The 24,277-nt window shown below is 35.0% G+C and overlaps 1 protein-coding gene across 2 annotated transcripts in view; it reads right to left on the minus strand.

Moving 5' to 3' along the window:
* LOC136029281 (reversion-inducing cysteine-rich protein with Kazal motifs-like) overlaps nucleotides 1-18,545 on the minus strand; it is a 118,993-nt gene extending 100,448 nt beyond the window's left edge. The window contains exons 1-2 of one of the 2 annotated variants that reach the window (XM_065707537.1): nucleotides 18,343-18,545; nucleotides 6,768-6,823 (exon numbers count right to left, since the gene is read on the minus strand). In XM_065707537.1, coding sequence (XP_065563609.1) covers nucleotides 6,768-6,823; nucleotides 18,343-18,418 — 132 coding nt within the window. In that variant the 5' untranslated portion in view covers nucleotides 18,419-18,545. The remainder of the gene's footprint in view (nucleotides 1-6,767; nucleotides 6,824-18,342) is intronic. The other variant, XM_065707546.1, reaches the window with a different exon arrangement.
* Nucleotides 18,546-24,277: the final 5,732 nt, after the last annotated feature.

Consider the following 24,277-nt stretch of genomic DNA (forward strand, 5'->3'; position numbering starts at 1 on the left):
CGGATCAAAATTTTGAGATAGCCATTTTGTTCCGCATAGTCGAAAACCATAATAACTATGTCTTTGGGGATGACTTACCCCCCACAGTCCCTGGGGGAGGGGCTGCAAGTTACAAACTTTGACCAATGTTTACATACAGTAATGGTTACTGGGAAGTGTACCGACGTTATCAGGGGTATTTTTTTGGTTTGGGTGTGGGGTTCAGGGGAGGGGACTATATGGGAGGATCTTTCCTTGGAGGAATATTTCATGGGGGAAGAGAAATTCAATGAAAAGGGCGCAGGACTTTCTAGCATTACTATAAAAAAAAAAAAAAATGAAAATATAAACATGAAAAAGTTTTTTCACTCGAAAGTAAGGAGAAGCATTAAAACTTAAAAAGGAACAGAGATTATTACGCATATGAGGGGTTCTAAAAATACTTTAGCATAAAGAGCGAGGTGTTTAGGAGGAGATAAACACTTCACTCTTTATGCTAAAATTTTTTTAGATAATTTCAACTATTTATTCTACGGCCTTTCTGATTCAGGGGTCATTCTTAAAGAATTGGGATAAAACAAGATTTAGTGTGAAGAGCGAGGTATTAACGAGGGGACCAGCCCCCTCATATATATATAATCAAAAATATAAGAATATAAAAGTTTGTTACGTAAGTTAATTCTTAAGTTACGTATTTTTTTTTACTAATAAAAACCTTCGTTAAGAATAAAAGATCTAGGTGCCTTTTTAAGTAACCGAAAAATTGGAGGGCAACAAGACCTCCTTCCCCACCCCTTATTTCTCAAAATCGTCTGATCAAAACTAAGAGAAAGCCATTTAGCCAAAAAAAGAATTAATATGCAAATTTCATTTTAATAATTTATGTACGGAGAGCCAAAATCAGACATGCATTAATTAAAAAACTTTCAGAAATTAAATAAAAAAAACAAGTTTTTTTAAATGAAAGTAAGGAGCGACATTAAAACTTAAAACGAACAGAAATTACTCCGTATATGAAAGGGGCTTTTCTTCCTCGACACCCCGCTCCTTGCGCTAAAGTTTGATTCTTTCTCGCAACTCTACTTTTTAAAACAATAAAAAACTTTAGCGCAAGGAGCGGGGTGTCGAGGAAGAAAAGCCCCTTTCATATACGGAGTAATTTCTGTTCGTTTTAAGTTTTAATGTCGCTCCTTACTTTCATTTAAAAAAACTTGTTTTTTTTATTTAATAATTAAACTGAATCGAGGCTTAATCTAAAAGGATAGACACGACTGTGATACTTTTGATTGAACAGTTCATGATGATTAACTATAAGCAAGGAACAATTCATGCTAATAGTAATTAAAACTGTAAAAAAAAACATTTTAATAAGAAGACGGCATAAAAAAACCGGCTTTGCATGGGAAACTTCTAAATTTAAAGTTATCCACCTAAAGTAAAGAGCTTGATAAAAACTTGTCTAATTTTGAAAAAGGAGCAAAACGACCCAAAGAAGGGAGGTGGCCTTAATGACAATTACGTCAACAAATAATGTGTATCATAAAAGACAATTACAGGGTATTGAAAAGCCTATCTTCAAAACATGAAACTTTTTTTTGTGATCGCAAATGCGTGCTTATTTGTTTTTGTTTTTTTTTTCTTAAAGGATTCCCGTATTGAGTCGTTAGTCTTGGAAATTTGGGAAAAGAATCACTCAAACTGAAGTCGATATTTCCAGTGCCCTTTGCAAGTAACAAAAGATATTACACCACGTCAAAGTGGCGTTTTCTACCAATTTGTGGCACAAAACAACAATTATAGCGCAAAGAGGTTCAAGATGCCATCAAATAAAGATTCTCAGGCACACAATCAATTTTTCATCATCAGTAAACAATAAATTAAGCTTTCTGATTTAATGACCGTATTCGCAGATAAACAATCTATTTTTTATTATTAGTAAAATATAATTTAGCTTTCTGATTTAAAGACCGTATGCCACACAGCACCACAGTCTTTGCCAAACACGCACATAGTCAGTGTATAGTTGCACATCGACAAATATGAAGTAGGGCAAGCAAATCTTGCTTGATTGGAGTAAGAGCTTGAAGCCTAAAAGATTGTGTTTCTATGAGCCATTTTAACCAAGTTTTTAACTTTAAGTGAAACTTCAGATAAATATACAAGGAGAGGTGGGGAGGAGGTTAAAATTTAGCCACTAGTCCTTACGGTGCTTTAAATTAAGTTTAAGTTACCCCTGGGTATGCAGGCATGCACCCATAATTTGAACAAAAAGTGCCCTGGAATTCAAAGAAAATTTTGGCTTCCCGATTGAGCCTGACCAAGAAGCCACCCCTCTCTGTACGTTCCTGTGAATATAGTACTAAAAAAGAAGAAAAAAGATCTAAAAAATAAGTTTCGTTCAATTGAAACCAAACAGCGATATCAAAGCTTAGAACAAACAGATATTAAAAGTTAACGTCTGACCTGTCGTGCATAATGTTTTAAGATTGCTGCTTAATCCCAAAGGCAAATAGTGTGTGAAAAAAAGTTTCTTATGCAATGCCTAAGGAAAAAAGAGCTTTTTGATATACTTTTGATTTAAACAGTAAAAATCTTATGTTCATGGCTTCATAATATGGCTTCACAATAAGTCATATTTAGAGTTATGTACCATTTTTAAAGACTTGCACTTCTATAATAAGAAAATGGTGAATATGTCAGAGTTCCTCTAGGGAGGAGTGTATGTTTTCCTAAGTAGGTGAATTACATAAAAAGAAACGATAAACACTGTAAAATCTTAAGATTTAGCGGGCCAGACCTCCAGGCTCTCTTAGGAGTGCCTCATAGAATTTACTTTATTATTTTCTAAAAAAATAATTCAAGAGTATACTAGTATAGTTGCACCAAGGATAGGACACTGGGAAACACGCATATATAATAAATCTGAACGCACTCAGGAAACAGGAGAGGCTGTAGCCTGTAGGAGCTAAAAATTGGATATGACGTATGTCAGGTAGCCTACTTGACAGTTAAAGAGATCAAACAGTTCTTGGTAACGAACTGTAGTAAGGAGCGACCCGGCTGAATAGTAACCCAAACTCTAAAAAATGGAATTTTGATACCAATAGCTACATCAAAAGAATCGCATTTTAATGCTGGTTTTAGATATATAAGTTTCATCACGTTTAGTCTTACCCATCATAAGTTACAGATTTGGTTACAGAGAAAATTTGCGTTATTTTAGAAAATAGGGGGAAACACCCATTAAAAGTCATACAATCTTAACGAAAATCACGCCATCAGATTCATTGTATCGGAGAACTGTTTTAAAAGAAGAGTTGAGAGAAAGAGTCAAACTTTAGCGTAAAGAGCGGGGTGTTGATGAGGAAGCAGCCCCTTTCACATACGAAGTAATTTCTGTTCGTTTTAAGTTTTAATGTCGCTCCTTACTTTCCGTTAAAAAAAACTTGTTTTTTTTTTTTATTTTACGCGCATAAGACTATACACATACTTAAGAGTTATCAATATTAGTCTTACCCCTAGGGTTATGTGAATGTAATCACCAAAAAGTGAAAGTTGTCGAGACCTATGTTGTGCCCATATTTCCAAGAGAAGGCTGCCTTAGGGTTAGACATTTAAGCTTGAAGATCTTAATACTGATTTTATATCATTTCCAAGTTTTCATCAATGAGTAAGATCTTTTGAAATATGTGAGAAAATCTATTTGGCTTACAACCTTTCCTTTGCCCTGGTTGGTATTTGTGCATTTTAAGATTTAGGATTTTGCTCTTTAGTAATTTAAAAAAATAGTTTTGATCATATAATTTGTGCTAGTATTCTTTTGTTTTACTTATAAATATAGGATCGCCTAAACAATAAAAATAAAATAATAATAAAAAAATATCCTACAGAGTAAAGTACGTTCAAAAACACTATCCTATAAATTATTTTGCAAAATGTTATAGCCTACTATCGTCTAAAATTGGAGATGTTAGATTAAATTTCAAAAAAGGTTTTTTCAGTTGAAAGTACGGAGCAACATAAAAACTTAAAACGAACATGAATTATTTCGTATATGAGGGGGGTTGCTTTTCCTCATAATTTCGCTCTTTACGCTAAAGTTTTTTAGTACTTAAAAAAAACAACTTCTTATTGTTCTAACTAGATTAATGTAGGGCTTCAGGAGTTGTTCTTAAGGAATTGGGACGGAATAAATAGAATTAGACCCCCCCCCTCATATACGTAATAATTTCAGTTCGTTTATATTTTAATGTTACTCCTGACTTTTAATTGAAAACTTTTCTTAATTTAATTTCTGATCGTTTTTTTTAAATAATGCCATGAAATATGGCTACACCTCCATGGAAAAATCCCTGATCCCCACGGATTCATTCTCTAGACAGTTCAATGCGGGTCAAAATTTACTCCGGATAATTACCCTTAACATCTTCACGCGTAAAACTGATTCGTCAAAGAGAATGAAGACATAAGACGAATTTCGTATAGGAATTCTGATAGATTCCCCGAGGGCTAAATTTCGCCTGAAAAATCCACTCCTTGGAAACTTCCCTCCCCACTGAAAATCTCACAAGCGGAAAATTCGTCCCCCTCCAACACCCGAAAAATGTCTGCATATTTCCCAATAACACATACTATATGTAAAACTGGATAAATTTTGTAACTTAAAGACATTTCCCCAGGGGCTCTGGGGTATCATGATATCTCCAAATGCAGAGTTATTCAGCCTTTCAGCTAAGCTGAACAAAATGATCTCAGAATTTTGATCGGAAAAATTTGAGAAAAAGGGGTGTAGAAGGGGGCTTAGTTGCAATCCAATTTTTATTGTCACTAAAAAAGGGAACTAGAACTTAATTTCCCGTTCGAATGAGTCCTTTCCTGATATTTCAGAACCACTGGGTCAATACGATCACCCCTGACGAAAAGAATGAAAAACACGCATCCGTGAGCCTTCTTCTGGCAAAAAATACAAAATTCCGCATTTTTACAGATAGGAGATTGAAACCTCTAAGGTAGGGTTCTCTGATACGCTGAATCTGACTTTGTGATTTTCATTAAGATTCTATGACTTTTTAGGGATATTTCCCCTTTTTTTTCGAAAATAAGGTAGATTTTCTCAGGATCGTAGCCTTTAATAGGAAAGACCAAACTTAATGAAACTTTTGTATTTGAAATTTGCATAAAAATTTTATTCTTTTGATATATCTAATAGTATCAAAATTCCGTTTTTAAGAGTTTCGGTTACTATTGAGCTGGGTTACTTCTTACTTACAGTTCGTTACCACAAACTGTTAAATTTACTTAATACTGAAATAGCCTTGTAAAATGTATAAGGTCACCAAAAGCGGCATTATCCAAAAATTTCTTTAACAACCAAATTATCTCTCAGATCCAACACGCTAGTGTTAACTTAGTATAGAGCAGAGCACACGGAACATATTATTTATTTGTTAAGCTTTTTAATCCTTCATGTTAAAAGTGGGACCATAGAAACTTGGGAGGGAGGCTCGGTAAAATTCTAGTTCATTGACTTCTTGCTATCTCGGAAAGGGTTTAGGTTAGGAAAATGAGGGTTTAGGAAAAGGGTTTAGGTTAGGAACTTTCAGGGATGAATCTACAGGCTAAAGTATGTCCTGGGAAGATATTTTAAAGTACCCATCTCTACTCCTTCTTCCTCTATAGGGCCCTGAAATGTGCCTACATAACAGGTCTATACCTATTGAAATTTTGGCAAAACAACATTTTACCTTAATTTTCAGTTACTAGTTGCTTTTTCTCTTCCTTTAGTTCTGTAAATGCAATTCCTATTATTTGAGTAGAATTTTGAGCCATATCAATGTTTTTTTTCAAAACTTAGGAAATATATTTGCATATCTTTAAAACCTTATAAAATGGAATTGAGCGAAGTTATGAAGCTGAAAACAATTTTGTTGTACTTCAATTAAGCAGAAAATCTATTTTGCAAGGTTTCGCTTTTATAACGCACATATTTTTAAAGGCCATCAAAGGTCAGGGCCCTCTAGAGGGAGAAGGAGTGGAGATAGTTGCTTCAAAATACCTTCCCGGGAGATACTTTAGTCGGTAGATTCATCCCTGAAAGTTTCATTTTCCTAACCTAAACTCTTTCTGAGATAGCAAGAAGTCAATTATCTGGAATTTTACCGGAGGCTCTAATAATTGGCTAAGGGGGTTCTATTATGAAAAAATGTGTAAATTAGGGGCATGGGCTTGCTGAAAACAGAGTCGAAAAAGGGCAAAAACATAAACGACATAAAGTTTACATCCCGAAGTCCTTGTGCTTAGGGAACACCAATACAATGGTGGTTCTAGGCCAGGGGGAAGCTGCCAACCCCTTACTTCCAGTTATCTTTGATTAACTTAAGTTGAAATCTAGTCTAATGTCTCTGCTAAGTATTCTTCGTACCTAAAGTTGGAACCAATTTTATTTGACATAATCAGCCATACTAATTTATCATCTGGAAAGATCCATCAATGACATCAAGCACTCGAGAATCTGTCAGCCTTTAGTTGAGTGTGTAGCTCTCTGAAGTCTCGTCTAATTGTAAAATTTGACGCCCACTTCCAGATGTTGGGTCAAATTTGACCCAAACCTCTGGAAATAATCAAAATGAGCAATAGAGCAATTTGAGTACAATTCAACTCTTGAAGATTGGAACTAATACAGAAGAATCTTAGCTAGACGATTATAGAGACTGGCGACCAGAAAACAGGTGGCATGTACCCCATTAAGTTTCCCACGAAAAAAAACGAAACAAAAAGTGATAACTTACATTTTCACATGTCGTTCTACACTGACCTGGACGCAGTACAATGCAGCAAGGAGATTCTAGAAGAGAAAGATGTTGTATGTAGGGAAAAGCAAGAATACTCTGCAAATAAGTCTCCCGTCGTTTATACACTCGTAAACGATAGAAAAAGAGCCTATTTGGGTGAAAGGACAATTACTTTCCAAATCGAGCTCGTTCGTTAATCAAAACTTTTCCATGAACTAGAATGTTCAAAAAGGCTCGACTAGACTGTTTACCCACCTTCTCCTGTTTTGGCAGGAAATGGAAAACAGCGCATATTTTCTTGACATTTGAATTGGACCTAGTTACAGAACTTAAAGCTGGTGCCAATTATATGATACCTCCTTGATCATACAGTCATGCATAAAGACAACTATGCCTGTTCGGCGATTCTTAGGTTGCAATCTATTATATTAGGTTTCGTATATTACTAATAAACCTCTTCAAAATTTTATTTGGCCACAATTCCTAATTCATTTGATTTAAATGCTATTTCTAGGGAAAAATAGTGATTAAAATAAGTATCATTAAAAATTCTGATTAAACAGTTTGTGGTAACAAACTGTCTATAATGAGCGACTCGGCCAGTATTAAATAAAATCTGAAAAACGAATTTTTACGAAAACAGATACACTAAAAGAATATAATTTTTATGCCGATTGCAAAAATTGAAAATATTTAAGTTCAATTATTTACGTTTACTTATTAAAATCTATGAATCTGAGAAAATTTGTCACAATGAAAAAAACATTGAAAAAGGGGAAAATGACTTATGGTCTTTGAAGTCAATGAATCTATTGGTCAGGGATTAAGAGATTATGAATGATTTAAAATGAATCAACAGAAATAATTAAGATCATAATATGGCAATCGTAAGCCAAAATTACTGTGTACTTATTTGACAAATTGTGTTTGGTTTCTACAAAAAAAACAGTATTTGAGGGCTTGTGAACTCATTGAATACAATTGTTTGGCTAATTTTGCAATAAGGGAGTAAAAGAGTCAATTAAACTGTTTTTCTTTTTTCTATTTGGAAGGGTCATTGTCCAGTTAGAAAGCGTAATAGATAAAAATTACCAGTACGACAAATCGTGTCAATCAGATCGACAGTTTCATTAAAATGCTAATATATCCAATTTCCAAGCTTTTCAAATATGTCTTTTAGCCGAAGTCAGACGTTAGGTACTACAATACACCAAAGCCACCACCTATAGTGCTACTTATAGTAAAGAACCATAAGGCCTCGATATATTAGTATTATTTTTTCGACCAGAGCCACTTCATATGGAAGGGGTTGCCAAAAAGAGCTCATTCAAAAGGAAATTGAAAGTTCTACTGCCCTTTTAAGAGTCGAAAGTGATCGAAGGGCAAGCAATCCCCTACCAATCCCTTTTATACCCAAACATATGTAATCAAAATTTGAGATAGCCATTTTGTTCAAAATAGTTCGAAGGTCAAATATACCTTCCGGATTTACATAGCCCCAGAATCCTTGGAGCAAGGGATCCAAGTTGTCAATTGCTTACATATAAGGTTGGTCATTGGGGAAAGAGGTCATGTTATATCCCGAGTCTCCAAAGAAGTTTAGGGTATTACTGTGAAACTTTCAGAAAATTTGAGGAGGATATCAAACAAATCAAAATATACTTTATACAGAATGGTTGTTAAAAGGGTACAGCAGCAATTTATATGAAATAACTGAGGGTATTAAGTTGAAACTTTCCAGGCATGTTGAGGAGGATGTTGAAGAGTCATCAGAAAGATACCAGCCCCTGCTCTTGCTATTTTAGATACCCCCTTAACACTGATAGAAATTTGAAAAGTTATCTTGTTCAAGATAGTCAAAAGGTCTAACAATTATACCTCCGTGGAGGCCAGGCTCCCCATGGCCTCTGAGGCAAGGAATGTGTATTATTCAGTGTGTTCACTTTTAAATGCTGGATTTATGACAGGGAAATAAGGGATGGTTTGTTCCTGGATATGTCCGAAAAGGCCAAGGGTACTGGGGTGAATTGTTTTGGAATCCTTAGGGATGTCTTGAGCTAAATCAAAAGACGTTCTGTGCATCCAAGTTATCAAAGAGGCGTATCAGCAATATCTTAGGAACAGGTAAGGGTACTAACTTGAAACTCTCATTACCACTACTACTACAACTTCTTATTACTTGGAGCTGCAACTGTGACTACTACTACAGTTGCTTATTACTTGCAGCTGCAACTGTGACTAATTGTAACTGGAAATAAGGTGACTTGCGATGTTGACTATTGGCAACTGTGACTACTTACGACTTTGACTACGACTACTTTTTACTGTAAGAACTTGTGACTACGTTTATTTCTAATTGTCATTTCTTTCAGACAATTTGGCGGGGAATATTGAAAAAAATTAAAGATAATATATGCAAAATCGTAACACAAATTTTGACTACCTTAAAAAATTTTTAAGGGGATATTGAACAGAATCAAAATAAACAATGTACATGTTGGTTGTCAAAAGAGAGTATGAGCAGTATCTTTGGGAAGGCATAGGGCAGTAAGCTGAAACGTACTGAGGGATACTCGGAAATGATCAAAGGGCAGTCAGCTCCTCCTCTACTTACCCTGTTTGGATACGCCCTCCCTAATACCGATCGAAATTTAGGTCATATAGATTTTGTTCAGAATAATCAAAAGGCCTAATAACTATTCTTCCAGGGATACCAAGTCCCCAGAGCCCCATGACCAAGGGTTGGAACTTATAAAACTTGCCCATTCTCCACATAGAAAATATATCATTGTGAAATGGGGAATATTTGATCTTCTCCAGCTTAGCTAAGGGTATTCATATGAAGGTGAAACTTCAGGGAATGTTGAGCGAGGCACTTAACTATATCAAAGGACAGTGTTTGCATCAAGGGTATGAAAACGGCACGTATGCAATATCTTGTGATATCTGCGACTACTTGTGATTCTGACTGTTTGCAACTGCGACTATGACTACATACGACTACTTGCAAGCGTGATTACTTGTAAATAGGACTGCAACTGCTTATGGCAGCGACTAGTTGCAACGGTTACTGTGACTGTTTGTGAATACAACTACTTCAGACTGCGCCTGTGACTGGTTTTATCTGCTAATGTGACTTTCTTTCTTTAAGAATTAACGACGCTTCTTGACTACTAAGGTCCCTACGTCGGCCCTGCAGTGCATTCCTGCAGCGTGATTCGATCTCTGGGTCCGGTATTACCAAGCTAAGGTCAAATCCACTGCACCACCACAGGACTGCTATTGTGACTGCTTGTGTCATTGAATTTTTTTGAATATAATTACTTGTGACTGTAAATACTAGCGAATGCAACTACTTGTGACTGACTGCGACTAAGGCTACTTATGATTGTGACTATGATTATTTGCAACTGCGACACTTTTGAATGCAAATACCCACGACTACAACTACTTGCGACTGCAACAACTTATAATTGCAACTACAACTACTTATAACTTCGAATAAGCGCAACTTGACTGCTACCTGCAGCAATGACTATTGGCAACTTTGATAGCGACTACTTGTCACAACTCAAGACTAGGAATTCTAGAGCTTGGGACTGGGACTACCACTGTTGGTACTGCCACTACTACTAATACTATTGTGACTGTGACTTCAAACATTACAGCAATTTTTTCTATTGCGTAAAACTATTAAACTAAATCAAAAGAGTTTAAATTCATTCTGCTTTTCAAAATAGTATAGTGGATCCATGCTGTCAAAAGGGTTTATCTGCAGTATATCACGAATGGCTAAGTTGTTAAGTTGAAAATTTCAGGAGGTAACGAGGAAGATGTTGCGATAAACCAAAAGACGCTAAGTGAATCCGATCTGTCAAAAAGTGTATCTAAAGGTGCACCTGTGTGCATCTACATTTATATCCGGTACTGATACGTGTAATAAGATGAACCTTTCATGGAATGCTGAGGGGGATGTTAAACAAAATCAAAAGACATTATATGCATCAAGGCCGTCAAAATGGGTGAAGCTGCAACATCTCAGTATATTTTAAATAATATTTAGGTAATAGTTAGGTAGTTAAGAAATGCAACACCTACTTTGTAAAAGTAGATAGTATAATTCATGGAGTTGGGTTGTCTTTCCAAGGCCACAACATAACGTCTTATGTGCCCTCATTTTTAGTGCAAGGTCATCTGTTAGTGCACAAAATATCACTGTCCCATACCCATTTTAACCTCTAAGCTGTTCATATCTGCTGAACCTTTACAGAAAGGAACTGACAAGTAGGTATGATGCATTAGACCTTAGGAAAATGATTCTAGATAGACGAGTAGAGGTGAATAGTCAGCTTTTCGGCTAATCTCTCCTTATAGTTTACTACTTTAGGCATTTGGGAACATACTAGGTGAATGCTTAATTCTTTTTGTCCTGGCAAGAAAAGAAGGAGCTATTCAGAGAAAGGCACGTGGATTTAATTATATTTCAGTGTGGAATTATAAATAAAACCATGTTTTATCTAAAACCTGCCTTAAAACCCTCTTATTGAACCTAAAGGGTGGTGATAGGTAATTTCTATGAGCCACAGCACAATGTGTGTAGCTGTATTTTGCAACAAATCTTGCCATGACTTAACGTCATACATAAAAGGGCACTTAAACTCTATGTAAAATACTTTTTTAGCCTGGGATTACTCACGCTTTTCCAGCACAGGAAGAAAATCCACAATACCCTCCACTCTTGTCAAAATGGGATACTATTTTCTGTCCATTTATTTACAGTAAAAATACATATAATATAAACCACAAATATCGAACTTCAGACACTTACAGTCAACGAGATCTACTGAAAACAAACTGCAAAGACGCAATTACACATATAGAAAAGCACATGGTATAGAAATACAAAAAGAAATATATCATTCAGACAAGTAAACAATATACTTAAAAGAATGGAAACAAAACGTGGTTAGTTCTCTCACAGTAATTATTCCTCAAGGATATACTTTCTAGCCACTCTTTAACATGAGGACGCTTATGAATAGGGTAGTAAGACTGATCATCCCTTCTAAACCACAAATTAAAGCTAAAATCCGTCGTTACATACAACAAAGTAGTTTTACCTCAAGCCTACACTGATCTCTGTTGAAACTGGAAATGCACATTTAAATAAATCCACCATCGTAAATGCTCAATCCAAGCTGCAATATATTTGAATGTACAAACTTTATGTAAGTTGCAAAGAAAAGATGACGAAACTTAATATTTCATTCCGAAAATGATTTATTAAAGGTATAATAAACAATAATTAGGTAACTAACTCCATGGAACTACCTTTTGAGAAGCACTTTGACATCACCTCCCAATATCATGTATTTATTTATTTTTCGTTACAAGCAATTATAATGAAGCTAAAATAATGACAATATATTGAGCGTCAGCTTATACTGACTTATTACGCAAAACAAGCATATATAATGCATGCATAACCCGTGCAGTTTTCTTTTAAGATCAAATAAATGTAAAAAAATTAGAAACAACATTAAAACTGAAAAAGAATAGGAATTATTCCATATTTGAGGGGGGTCACCCTTCCATCAACTCATTGCTTGTTACGCTAAAGCTTTTTAGTGCACTAAAAAAGCTTCTTATTCCAATTCAACGGCTCATGTATTTCAGGAGCTGTTCTGAAAGAAATTGGGGGAATAGCCAAACTTTAGTGCACAACAAACTTGCATTTCACTTGAAACACTTGTCATCCTAACCCCCAAGGAATCTCCTGGAAAGACTAAGGATGCTCTGCCTGACCTTTCCAGCATCTGACGTTATCCGTCTAGGTAAATGTTATATTGTATGCTATTCAGAAAAAGATTGCTGCAATAGAAGGGGCAATGTTACTCATTCCCGTTGCATCAATAATTAAGGCGTAGACCTAAAAATTCCCGGGAATCAAGGTTTCTAACCCCCCCTCAAATTCCTTCCATAGTTATCTCAAATTTTGATGTCAAATTTGTGTTCTTTGAGGCGTCTGACCCCCCACACCGACAAATGACTCATCCTCCTCCTTCATAACAGTTTACACGCACTTACATATCACTGTTTGTAATTTTATGAAATTTGAAGCAAATCAGTTTTTTTTAAATGAAACTTAAAAATAAATATCAGGAGCATCTTTCTGCAATGAGAAGGGAGGTATTGCCCTGCATCCCTTTTATTGAAGCTTAGATGAGAGATTAGCTCCAATCCCTAATTTGCCATGCCTTTTTCTATATTTATCTTAAAAATCGTAGAGAGTTAGACAATTTGGACACTGAAACACTCTCCTTTAGGAATCTACCCTCTCCCCAGTCCTAATGATGACCCACTACCTATCTTCACAATATAGGTGATGCGCAATTGGACTAAACATCACTAAAGATATTTTCATGAAAAAGCAAGCGAATCAACTTAGTTTAGTTGATTAACTTACTTAACACATTAGTTAAGTCGTGGATTATTTTCCCCCTTCTTAACAAAGGTAATGAATCCAGATAAACTATTTCAAATTTTGCAAATTTCTTCTGTGTCTACCACCTTGGTAAAAAACGCCATATTCTTGCTACAAAAACGCCATGGTTTCGAATCGATTAGCTTCCTCAGACTTTTCAGTCAAAAGCAACTTAGTTTTCTTTAGGGCGAAATCGTAGTTCGGTGCCACAAAATGGCAAAAAATGCCCCTTTTCCATGACCTAGTCCTTTTGTTAACTAACAGGGTACCTTAGCATTTATTTGTCATTTAAATGAGCCTTCTCCCGATCTTCTAGGACCAGTGGTTCAATGATACCCCCTAAAAAAACACAAATCGGTGATTTTTCTTCTGGGGAACAAAATGCGGAAGCCCAAATTTTCCTAGATAAGAGCTTGAAAGCTTTACAATAGGGTTCCCTGATATGATGATTCTATTGGTGTGAATTTAATTGATATAACTTGGCTTTTGGGGATGCTTCCCCCTTTTTTTTCAAAAATCAGGCAAACTTTCTCAGGGTCGTAGTTTTGATGGGTAACATTAAACTTAATTACACTTATATATTTTGCACCAACATAAAAAGTCTATTCTTTGAAGTATTAACTATCAACAAAATTCCTTTTTTTAGAATTTCGGTTACTATTCTTGATTTTGATTGTTTTGTCTATATTTACATGTCTGAACTTCAGAGCTTTGTCTCAAGACCAAATTAGCAGAGACGTGTCCAAAGAAGAATTGAGTGTTTTGAGTGCAAATGATTTATTACGGATTTTCCCTGGAGGACAATTGAAATACGTTAATAGCTGATTATATTCAGTAAAAATATGCCTATTCAAGTACTTTGACAAGCAAGGGGTCTGACATGTTTTAATCATTTGCCATTTTTGTGTTAAGGTATTTAAATGAGAATAGCTAAGGAGTTGCCAAATAACTTCTTAGTTATTTGGCTACCAAAAGGGAAAAGAAATTTGGACTTTATTTTCAATTAAATGACTACATGACGTGAAATATCTTCCTCCCAGAAAATACGTTTGTAAGAAATAAGGCTTGATGAAAAGTCCTTGAAACTACAGTGGTAATGGATTAACATTTTAGAGGGTGGAGCACAATCCAAAGTGGCAAAAACAGAGTAACTGAATACCATTTATTTTCATTTTAAGTGTAATGTCAAATATAGTCTAAAAATTATTATAATAGTGTAATAGTTATTGTTACATCTCTTAACAATGTCACTTCAAGCGTTTGGCTCTATTTCTTTCTTTATAAATATATATATTTTTTTCGTAGTGATTATTTTATTTTTAATATCATTAGCTCTTATCAGCATTTATGAGAAGCAAATTGAGTGCAATGATCACCCAAACAAATGGAATTAGTTCCTGTGTATAACACGCAATAAAAAAAAAAAAAACTTTTTTTGCGCATTAAAGTACTGATGGGTTTTCATCTTTCATAAAGAAAGTCACCTTGAATTAACAAAATAAATCCAAATTTTATTCAAGTTTTCCTTTGGTTTCCTGCCAATATGCAAAATGCTTCTAGTATCATCAGTTGACTGGTTAAAGCATTGAAAAATGCTTTCAACGATACTAGGTCAATTTTTGCATTCCTAGTGTAAGTTGACTTACATCATAGCTATTGTTAATGGTAACAAAACTCATTGAGAAATAACAGACTTATTTGAAAATAATCAATTTGCTGGTACACAATTCGTAAACCTCTATATACCCTAGAGCCCTTCTTAAGAAGCAAAGGCTACCCTGCCACAGCAAACTGTGGTTTTTGCCATTTTGTGGTGAAAAACAAGAAGTCTGGCCAGCAGAGAAATAAAAACAACAATCAAGCAACAATTATGAGATAGCCAATTAATTTAGAATTACAGAAAAACTCTGTGTTTATATTCCCCAGTTTCCAAAGTGATTTGAACACCCCAAAAATCCTTTTTTGATACACCCGACCTCCCCTAGAAATATTTAAGAAGTGTACTATTTTGGGGATGAATATCATCTAGGAAGGATCGTAGCGTTAATTCACGCACATTAAACTTCAATTTACAGCATAGATATTGAGGGAAGGCAGATGGGTGGGTTGTGGTTTCCCTCGAATTTGAAAGAGACGTGGGTCATACAGTCAGCAGTAACCAATTGTAATTAAGAAGCAACCCTTGTCGATATAAATCAACTTGAAAAAATAAAGTTTGTACTATAATATTTTCATGGTGAAGAGAAACTACCAATACAGCTTATTTCAAATATATAAGATTTATTAGCTTTCTTGCTTATCAAAAAGTAGTAGCACAAGGAAACATTAATAATTTTAGAAAGGGAATAAACAATCCCGAGAATTGGTATGATTTTGATGAGAATTATGGAATGTAACTAAAGATATTTGAGAACACTAAAACTAAGAGCCATATATACAAAAGAAGCAGTGATTTTCTCCTGTGAACTGCTTTTTTTAATTTTATCCAGTTCTGAGAACTATTGCAAAGGGATTTATGTAGCTATTCAGTCTCATGCTAGGTCATACTGTTTCACGGTATAACACTCCTCTTAGACATACTCTCTGTCAAAACAAAATATGCTGTTATTCTAGGCTGCTTATCAAGTATAATGAAAAGTTAAAAAAATCACATAATTAGGCGCCAGATGACCCAGGAATAGAGCTAGAAAAATCTTGTTTGAGGAGGGAGTTTCCAAGGGCCTCAAAAAAATACTGAAGGCCCAAATTAAAAATGTTTCCATGAGAGGTACTCCAGATACATTGAATGAAATTGTTCTGAATATGAAACATGAGTCTGGGCATATAAACCCCCCCCTCTTTTCCGAAAAATCCCCCTTGGAAAAATTTTCCAGCTGAAAATATTTCCACCCCCCTGGAAATGCTCCCAGAAAATACCCCCTGCGGAAAATAACCCGGGAAAAATTCCCCCAGAAAACTTCCTTCAAGAAAATTCTCCCCCCCCCGCCATCCTATAGCTTTGCCTATAGTTGAGAGCCGTAAGGGTCCTATGTATTAGTATTTATTTATTTACCTTTCCCCAGAGAAACTTCATATGGAATGGGTCGTCACATAAACTTTTGAGGAGCTCATTCAATTATAAATTAAAAGTTCTAGTAACCCTTTTAAAAGCCAAAAGGGATTGAAGGGCAACGAGCTACCTGCGACACTTTTTTTCCACAAACCGTATACGATAAAAATTTTGAGATAGCCCTTTTGTTCAAAATAGTCCAACGGTCAAATTATTATACCTCCGGGTTTGAACCCCTTTTCCCACCCTCCAGGACAAGAGATGTAAACTTTGGAAGTTATCCATTGTTAAGAATTCTGGTCTTTGCTGTTATCATGAAAATGAAGAGCAACCATTGAAACCAAATATGAACAGAATTTATTCTATATATGAGAAGGAATGCCTCTTCCTCATCCCCACATCCGCCTCATGGTCGTAAATACATTGGAGGATGCTACTCATTTGATCAGAAATTGCAAGTTCCAGTTCTATTTTTTTTTTTTTTTTTTTTTTTTTTTTTTTTTTTTTTTTTTTTTTTTTTTTTTTTAGTCGAAGGTAATTGGAAACCAACCAACCCCTGTTCTAAAATTGTTTCGATTTCTGGTCCTTTTGTTACCCCTTAGGACATCTGATGGACATTTTAAGGTACCTATTTGTATTTAATCTTTGGCTGCTAAATTTTGTGCATAGGGAATCCTCCAAGGGGGGATTATTGGGGGATTTCCAGAAGAGGGGAATGTTTTGGGGACATTTTCAGCGGGGAGGATTTTCGGGGGGATAATTATTTTTCCATGGGGAATTATTTACAGGGGATAATTCTCCGGGGGATAATTTCCACGAGAGGAGGTACACATGGGATCCCCATTTCCTCTCCTTTTTAAGCTCTAGTTCTTTACGCTATGGTTTCAATGGTTTTCCAATTGCTTCAAGAATGAATGCTCCAGCACAAGGACTGTAAAAATGGAAATAATTGTTCACACTGGAAAAAATGGGAGGACTAAGTGATGCATATTAGGTTTTAACAATAACATTTTCAGTTCAAATCTTATAAAAGATGACTGCTAAGTATAATAACAGCAAGTACCATCTGGTTATATTTATCACACTTAAAAATTTTATCAGTGGAGCACTAGCAAAACATTAGTGCATAGAGCAAGGGTCGATGGGGGGCTTACATGCAGAGTCATTCCTATTCATTCTAAGTTTCAATTTCTCTTTTCGCTTCATTTGTAGAAAAACTTTTTTTAATTTTATATTTGGTTGAAGACGGCTGTCAATAGGATTAACTTGGTAATTTTTTTTTATTTTGATCATGCAGGAAGTTTACCTATACAAAATGTATTTGTTGCTTTCATACTTTTATGTTTGAGAATTCCACTGCATCGTGAATTCTGTGCGGTACACGATGTGGGCATTACTCCTTTTTGCAGTGTCATTCATAAGCAACTTTCGAGATAAGGACCTAACTAAAGGATTGATTAAGAAAGACATGTTTTCTTTCTTGAAAAGGGAGGATTTATTGAAGGCCCCCCACTCTCCTCTGTATCTCTTGTATTGTGAAGTTTAGTACAGAATTTTGGTTGCACCGTTTTGTTGTATTTTTGTGAAAAGGAATTTTGATATTTACAACAAATTGCCAACTTGCCGCTCTAAGACGCTGATTTGTGTTTTATTTTTTTTTTTTTTCACTTTAGTCACCATTTCTCTTTTCGCTTGACAGATTTGTATGCTTATAATTGAAAACTGCCCAAAGGTAGGATACATAAGAAGAAAAACGAGTGTTTTCTCCTGTTTTCCTCACCATAAAAAAAAAAAAAATATTACTCTCCCTCCTTTAACGGAAGTAAAATATTTAAGCCTAAATGTGTTTCGAGATCCATAAGTATCGAATGCACAGAGAAGATTTTGCTGTCCTGCTTTACATATTTAATAAGGTAGCATAAGTAAGACATTTATTACGAACATATAGCATATGTTAATATGAACATATCTTAATACTTTACATGCTAGTAAAAACTCCATAAATGAAACTATAGGCCTACTTATATATCCGGATATACCTTTCCGAGTATCTCTACTTTCCAGGCCTTGAAAGTAAACCATAGTTATCCAAAAGTAAACTGCATATAACTTCATTCTTAAATCGTCATCATCAACATATCATATAAAGGAGTACATTTAATTTCAAACAGAAGTTGCAACCTAGCGATAAGTCTGGATTAGAACTAAGCAGCTTAGAATCACTGAGTTCCACAGGAATACTTCAACACTAGAAACCGCGCGTAGAGCTTATTACGTCGACAATTGTGGCATTCTTGATAATGATTTCTCTTCATGTGTCTCCGTGTTGTCCACGAAATGAAAATTAGCAATTAAAAGACTCTAGCATAGATGATTTACAGTAGGATGTAATGCAAACCCTAAGTGACATTTATGCCGAACACAGCAGACGTATTATATAGCCACAAGAAATTGACATTGTTTATTCTGCAATTGACACCAGTTTTATAGGAATTAGGCTAAGTCTTCATTAAGGCAGGGCGGTATCCAGGATTTCTGCTGAGGCAAGGGAGGCTGCCAAAAGAACGACTGTTTGGATAGGTGGGCACCAAAAGGATTTTTATTCGGGGGGAGGTGGCACCAAAAGAATTTTTGTTCAGGGAGAATAAGGGTTTTTTACCTCCCTTTGTAAGATAAAATCAAAAGTTGAAGAAATTTTTTGTTTGTTTTTAGGCGAAATAGTCTCTCTGCTTGCGTTTTGATAAACAACTTACAAATCAGAGAAACATTTTAGAGGGATAAAGCCCCTCCCCACCCCACGGGTATGGTCCTGAATTTAAGCTACATTCTCAAATACACAATTTCGTTGGTTATTCAAAAATAAGAGAGCTTCATTTAAGAAAGAAAATAGTTAGACTAGATGAGTTGATAATTCAGTTTATTCTCACGTGTTATGCACAGTATTACTTTAAGTAGGCTTACAATGGACGTAGAACTTGAGCTATAGACAAGAAAACCAAAACATGTTAAGAGATACAAGGTTAAGACTCAGAGGTAAGGGAGACAGTTTAGGTATGAACGAATAAATTAGTTGTAAATTTTACATGTCTGTGCAATTTCCGTAAAAAGGGGAAAGTTCTTTTGAAACACTGTAAAGAACACATTTCGTTGAAAAGGTGCATTAATTTTTTTCTTTTCTTTTTTTATCAATAGATAGAAACTTAAGAGTTAAACTGACTATTATATTCAATAGCTACATTTTAGAATTGTTTCTAATTTACTGTGATCTTTAGAGACATTGGCAGAACTGTAGTATAACTTTAACAAAATATTGGAATTCTGTATTTTATCGATTTTTTCCAAAGTTTACTGAAAATATTTAAAGTCTACAAAATAATTTATTGTAAATTTAGTAATTCGAGCTTAAATGTTCAAAATATAATAATTTTTAATTTAACAAATTTATCAAATGCTTGCTTAAGATCTGCAGATAAAAAAAATGAAATTAATTTGCCTCCACAATGCCTTTAAAACTTGATCTATCCTAAATTCATTGTATTGGGTCAACAGAGAAGTGTGATGTAAAGTGAGAAAGCAAAATCTTATACATATCCCCGTGATGGAAGTAGATTGACCCTTAGAAAAATCTAAGATCCCTAGAAGGCACTGCCTCCTATACATTGCTCCCATAAACTTATTTTTTAGTCCTGTCAGAGTAAATATTGAGCTAAAGCCTTGGACGACAAATTACGAAAGTGCTTATTATGAATATGGGGTCAAAATGGCCCCAAAATAAACACAAGGGAATTGACCTTCGCGCTTCATTGTATAACAACTCTTTCCACAATAATGTATGGTAACCCTATTGTTCTTTGTTTTTCTTTTTAAATCCCCCAAGACTTCGAAAGAAGTTGATCTATACTTGGAAACGTCATTTTGAAGTAGGTTGCTCATTTTCAACTGATTTCTGTAAGCTTTGAGAACTGTACAAGGTTATATGTTCCCAATTGTCCTTGTGTTTACAGACTAGCTCTATTCAAGTTGTTGGCGTTTTCTTTTTTGCCGTGCTTATTAACTTTAAAAAGAGAACTTGGTGGATATGTGATCCCCATGTCAAACATTTTGTGGTAACAAACTGTAAGTAAGGAGCGACTCCGCCCAACAGTAACCAAAACAAAATAAATAGACGAATCATTATAGAAGTTAACACATCAAAAGTGTTGGGTTTTTTAATGCTGATTCGAAAAATACAATACTCATTAAATTTAATATTACTCGCTAAAAACTGCAAGCCTGAGAAAATTCGCCTTAATTTTGAGAATTGAGAGGAACACCCTCCAAAATTCAAGTGACATTAAGGGAAATCACACCGTAAGATTCAGCATTTACCTTACTGTAATGATATGAAACTCCTCTCTGGAAAAATGTAGAATTTTGTTTTTTTGTTTTTTGTCGTAGGAAAAAAATACATCACGGATTCGTTTTTATTGTTCCTTTTTCTTTTTTTCATCGTTGATCATATTGAACCAATGGTCTTAAAAGATTGAGATAGGGCCTATTTGAACGGAAGTCCAAAGCTCTAGTGCCCTATCTAAGTGATCAAAAACCTTGGAAGCGTAACTTGCTCCTCCTCTCATGAGACTGCCTTTTGATTCAACATAGTTGAAAGGTTCAATAAAAATGTCTCTGGGGATGACAACTTCCCATATATCCTGGGGAAAGGGATGTATATTATACAATTTGCCCATTGTCTCATATGTAATGTTTATTGGGAAATATATAGAAATCTTTCAGGGGAATTATAAGCGAGTGGAAGATTTCCCAAGGGGAGAATTTTTAGTTGGGAGGAAGGATTCCAGGAGGGATCGTTGAGGGGGATTTTATTTTAGAGGGGGTCTGTAAGTTCGGAAAGTTGCTCATTGTTTACAGCATTTGTTATTGGAGTATATAAAAACGTTTCATCCAGGAGAAACTTTCTGCGAACAGGGGAGGGGTGCTTTTGGGGAAAAATTCCCGGCTGAAAGAGGGAAGTACCCTATATGACCTGGAAAACACAGACAAAAATAAAATAAAGATCATTTTAAGTAGGAATTGCCCAGGAGGAAATACTTAGCAAGGGGTTAAATCCGAGGGATTTAAACGGGGTCGAATTTTCGATGAGATTAGCTCTCCGTGAGGAACTTTTTATGGGTGAAGGTTTTTGCTGGGAAGGAAGGTCAATTTCTTGGCTTGATATGAAAAAAAAAATCAGAAATTAAATTTTAAAAAAGAAGTTTTGTCAACTGAAAGTCAGGAACAACATTAAAACTTCAAATGAACGAAAATTGTTCCATATTTGAGGGGGGTTACTCTTCCTAGAGCCCTCGCTCTTTACGCTAAGTTGCGACTCTTTGGTTCAATTCCTGAAATACGACTCCTGAAACACAGGGGCTCTCTAATTGGAATAAGAAGCCTTTTTTTTTAAATTAAGCTTCTTTGGCGTAATTAGTGAAGGGCTGAAGAAGGGGCATCCACCCTCATATACGAAATAATTTTTGTTCGTTTCAAATGCTAATGTTAATCCTTATATTTAGTTGTACTTGTTTACTTGTTTTACTTGTTTAGTTGATGTAATTATTTAAATCTAGAGGCATTAATCGTATACTTGCGTAGAAACTGCCTTTGCTATTAGCGTAAGAAGTTTTACAGAAAAAAAATACTACATCTTGAAACATAATTTAGATTTTAGAAATAACTTTAATAGTTCAAAAAAAAGACGCTCTATCAAAATTGACATATAAAAAGTGTTGCAGAAGCTATAAAGAAAATAAATATTGTTTATGGGGGATAATAATGAGCATCAAGTTAAAAATCTATTGATAATACCTTATTAGCCTTGCTTCATAATAAATAACGTTAAACTTTTCTTCGATGTAGTATATCTACATTCAGTGTTAAGCCCGTAAGAAATGGTTTCTTCAGAAAAAAATTCTTTAGCTACAATCGTCCACTTCCAACTTTTCTAAAGGCCTTTTTGTTGCAGTTCAAATCAAACAGTTCATGGTAACGAACTATAGTAAGGAACGAACCGGCTCAATAGTAAACGAAACTCTAAAAAAAGAAATTTTGATAAAAATCAAAAGAATCGAATTTTAATGCTGATTTTAAATATATAAGTTTCATCAAATTTAATCTTACTCATCAAAATTTAAGAGCCTGAGAAATTTTTGCATTGTTTTGGAAAATAGGGGGTAACACCCCTTACAAGTCATACGATCTTAACGAAAATCACACGATCGCATTCAAAGTATCAGAGAACCATACTGTATAAGTCAAGCTTTTATCTACAAAAATGTGGAACTTAGCATTTTTTGCCAAAGACGGATCACGGGTGCGTGTTTATTTGTTTTGTTTTTTTTTGTTTTTTTTCCCAGGGGCGATCGTATCGATCAAGTGGTCCTAGAATGTCGCAAGAGGGCTCATTCTAACGGAAATTAAAAGTTCTAGTGCCAATTTTAACTGACCAAAAAATTAGAGAGCACCTAGGCCCCCTCCCACGCTCATTTTTTCCCAAAGTCAACGGATCAAAATTTTGAGATAGCCATTTCGTTTAGCCGACTTACTCCCCCACAGTCCCCGAGGGAGGGGCTGCAAGTTACAAACTTTGGCCAACGTTTAAGTACAGTAATTGTTATTTGGAAGTGTACAGACCTTTTCAGGGGGATTCTTTGGTAGGGGAGGGGGTGGAGGGGAGGAATCTACGTGGGAGGATCTTCCCACTTAGAAATTTGTCATGGGAGAAGAGAAATTCCATGAAGGGGGTGCAGGATTTTCTAGCATTATTTAAAAAAAAATGAAAAAAAAATATGAAAATATTTTTTCCACTGTAAGTAAGGACCAGCATTAAAACTTAAAACGAACAGAAATTATTACGCATATGGCGGGGTTGATCTCTTCCTAAATACCTAGCTCTTTACGCTGAAGTATTTTTAGTAATTTCAATTATTTATTCTACAGCATTTATGATTCAGGGGTCACTCTTAAGGAATTGGGACAATATTAAAGCTTTAGTGTAAAGAGCGAGGTATTTACGAGGGGGCAAACCCCCTCATATATATATAATAAAAATATATGAATATAGAAGTTCGTTACGTAAGTTAATTTGTAAGTTATATATATCATTTACTAATAAAAACATTTGTTAAAAATTAAAAATCCTAGTTGCCTTTTTGAGTAACTACTGTTTTACTGTAACTACTTTTTGACTACTGTAACTACTTTTTGAGTTATTTACTGTTTTATAAAGTAGAATTGAGAGAAAGAGTCAAACTTTAGTGGAAGAGCAAGGCATTGAGGAGGAAAAGTCCTTTCATATACGGAGTAATTTCTGTTCGTTTTAAGTTTTAATGTCGCTCCTTCCTTTCAGTTAAAAAACTTATTTATTTTATTTACTCTATTAAAGCCATATCTGGCTACCCAGGATATGGTCACATACCCATTGTAAAATGCATCACCTTGATGCATTTTAAGAGCGGGGCGTTGAGGATGGAACAGCCCCTTTCATAAATGGAGTAATTTCTGTTGGTTTTAAGTTTTAATGTCGCTCCTTACTTTCAGTTAAAAAAACTAGTTTTTTATATTTAATTTTCACTTTTAAGACAGACGGTATAAGCTGTGACACAAAGCTTAATATTTGAATGCACGAAAATTGTTCATTAGGGAATGTCCAACGAGTAAGGATAAGGATTCAGGTCCGCATCACCTCCCCTTCCAAGAAAGCAATGTCAACAATTTTTGTACTTTCACCTATAATCAAGGCCGTATCCAGGGGGGCTTAGGGGGGTTTGAACCTACCGCGAAATGTTTCTTCGACTCATAAAAAGGTAACGACGATTTTTTTTAGCATTTTAAAAGTTATTTGTACCCCCCACACTGAAAAAACCTTTTGTAACACCCCCCCCCCCCCAAAAAAAAAATGGATACGGCAAGACCTATAATATTTTAAACTCTTATGAA

The sequence above is a fragment of the Artemia franciscana genome, chromosome 1, assembly GCF_032884065.1.
Source record: "Artemia franciscana chromosome 1, ASM3288406v1, whole genome shotgun sequence".
NCBI lineage: Eukaryota > Metazoa > Arthropoda > Branchiopoda > Anostraca > Artemiidae > Artemia > Artemia franciscana.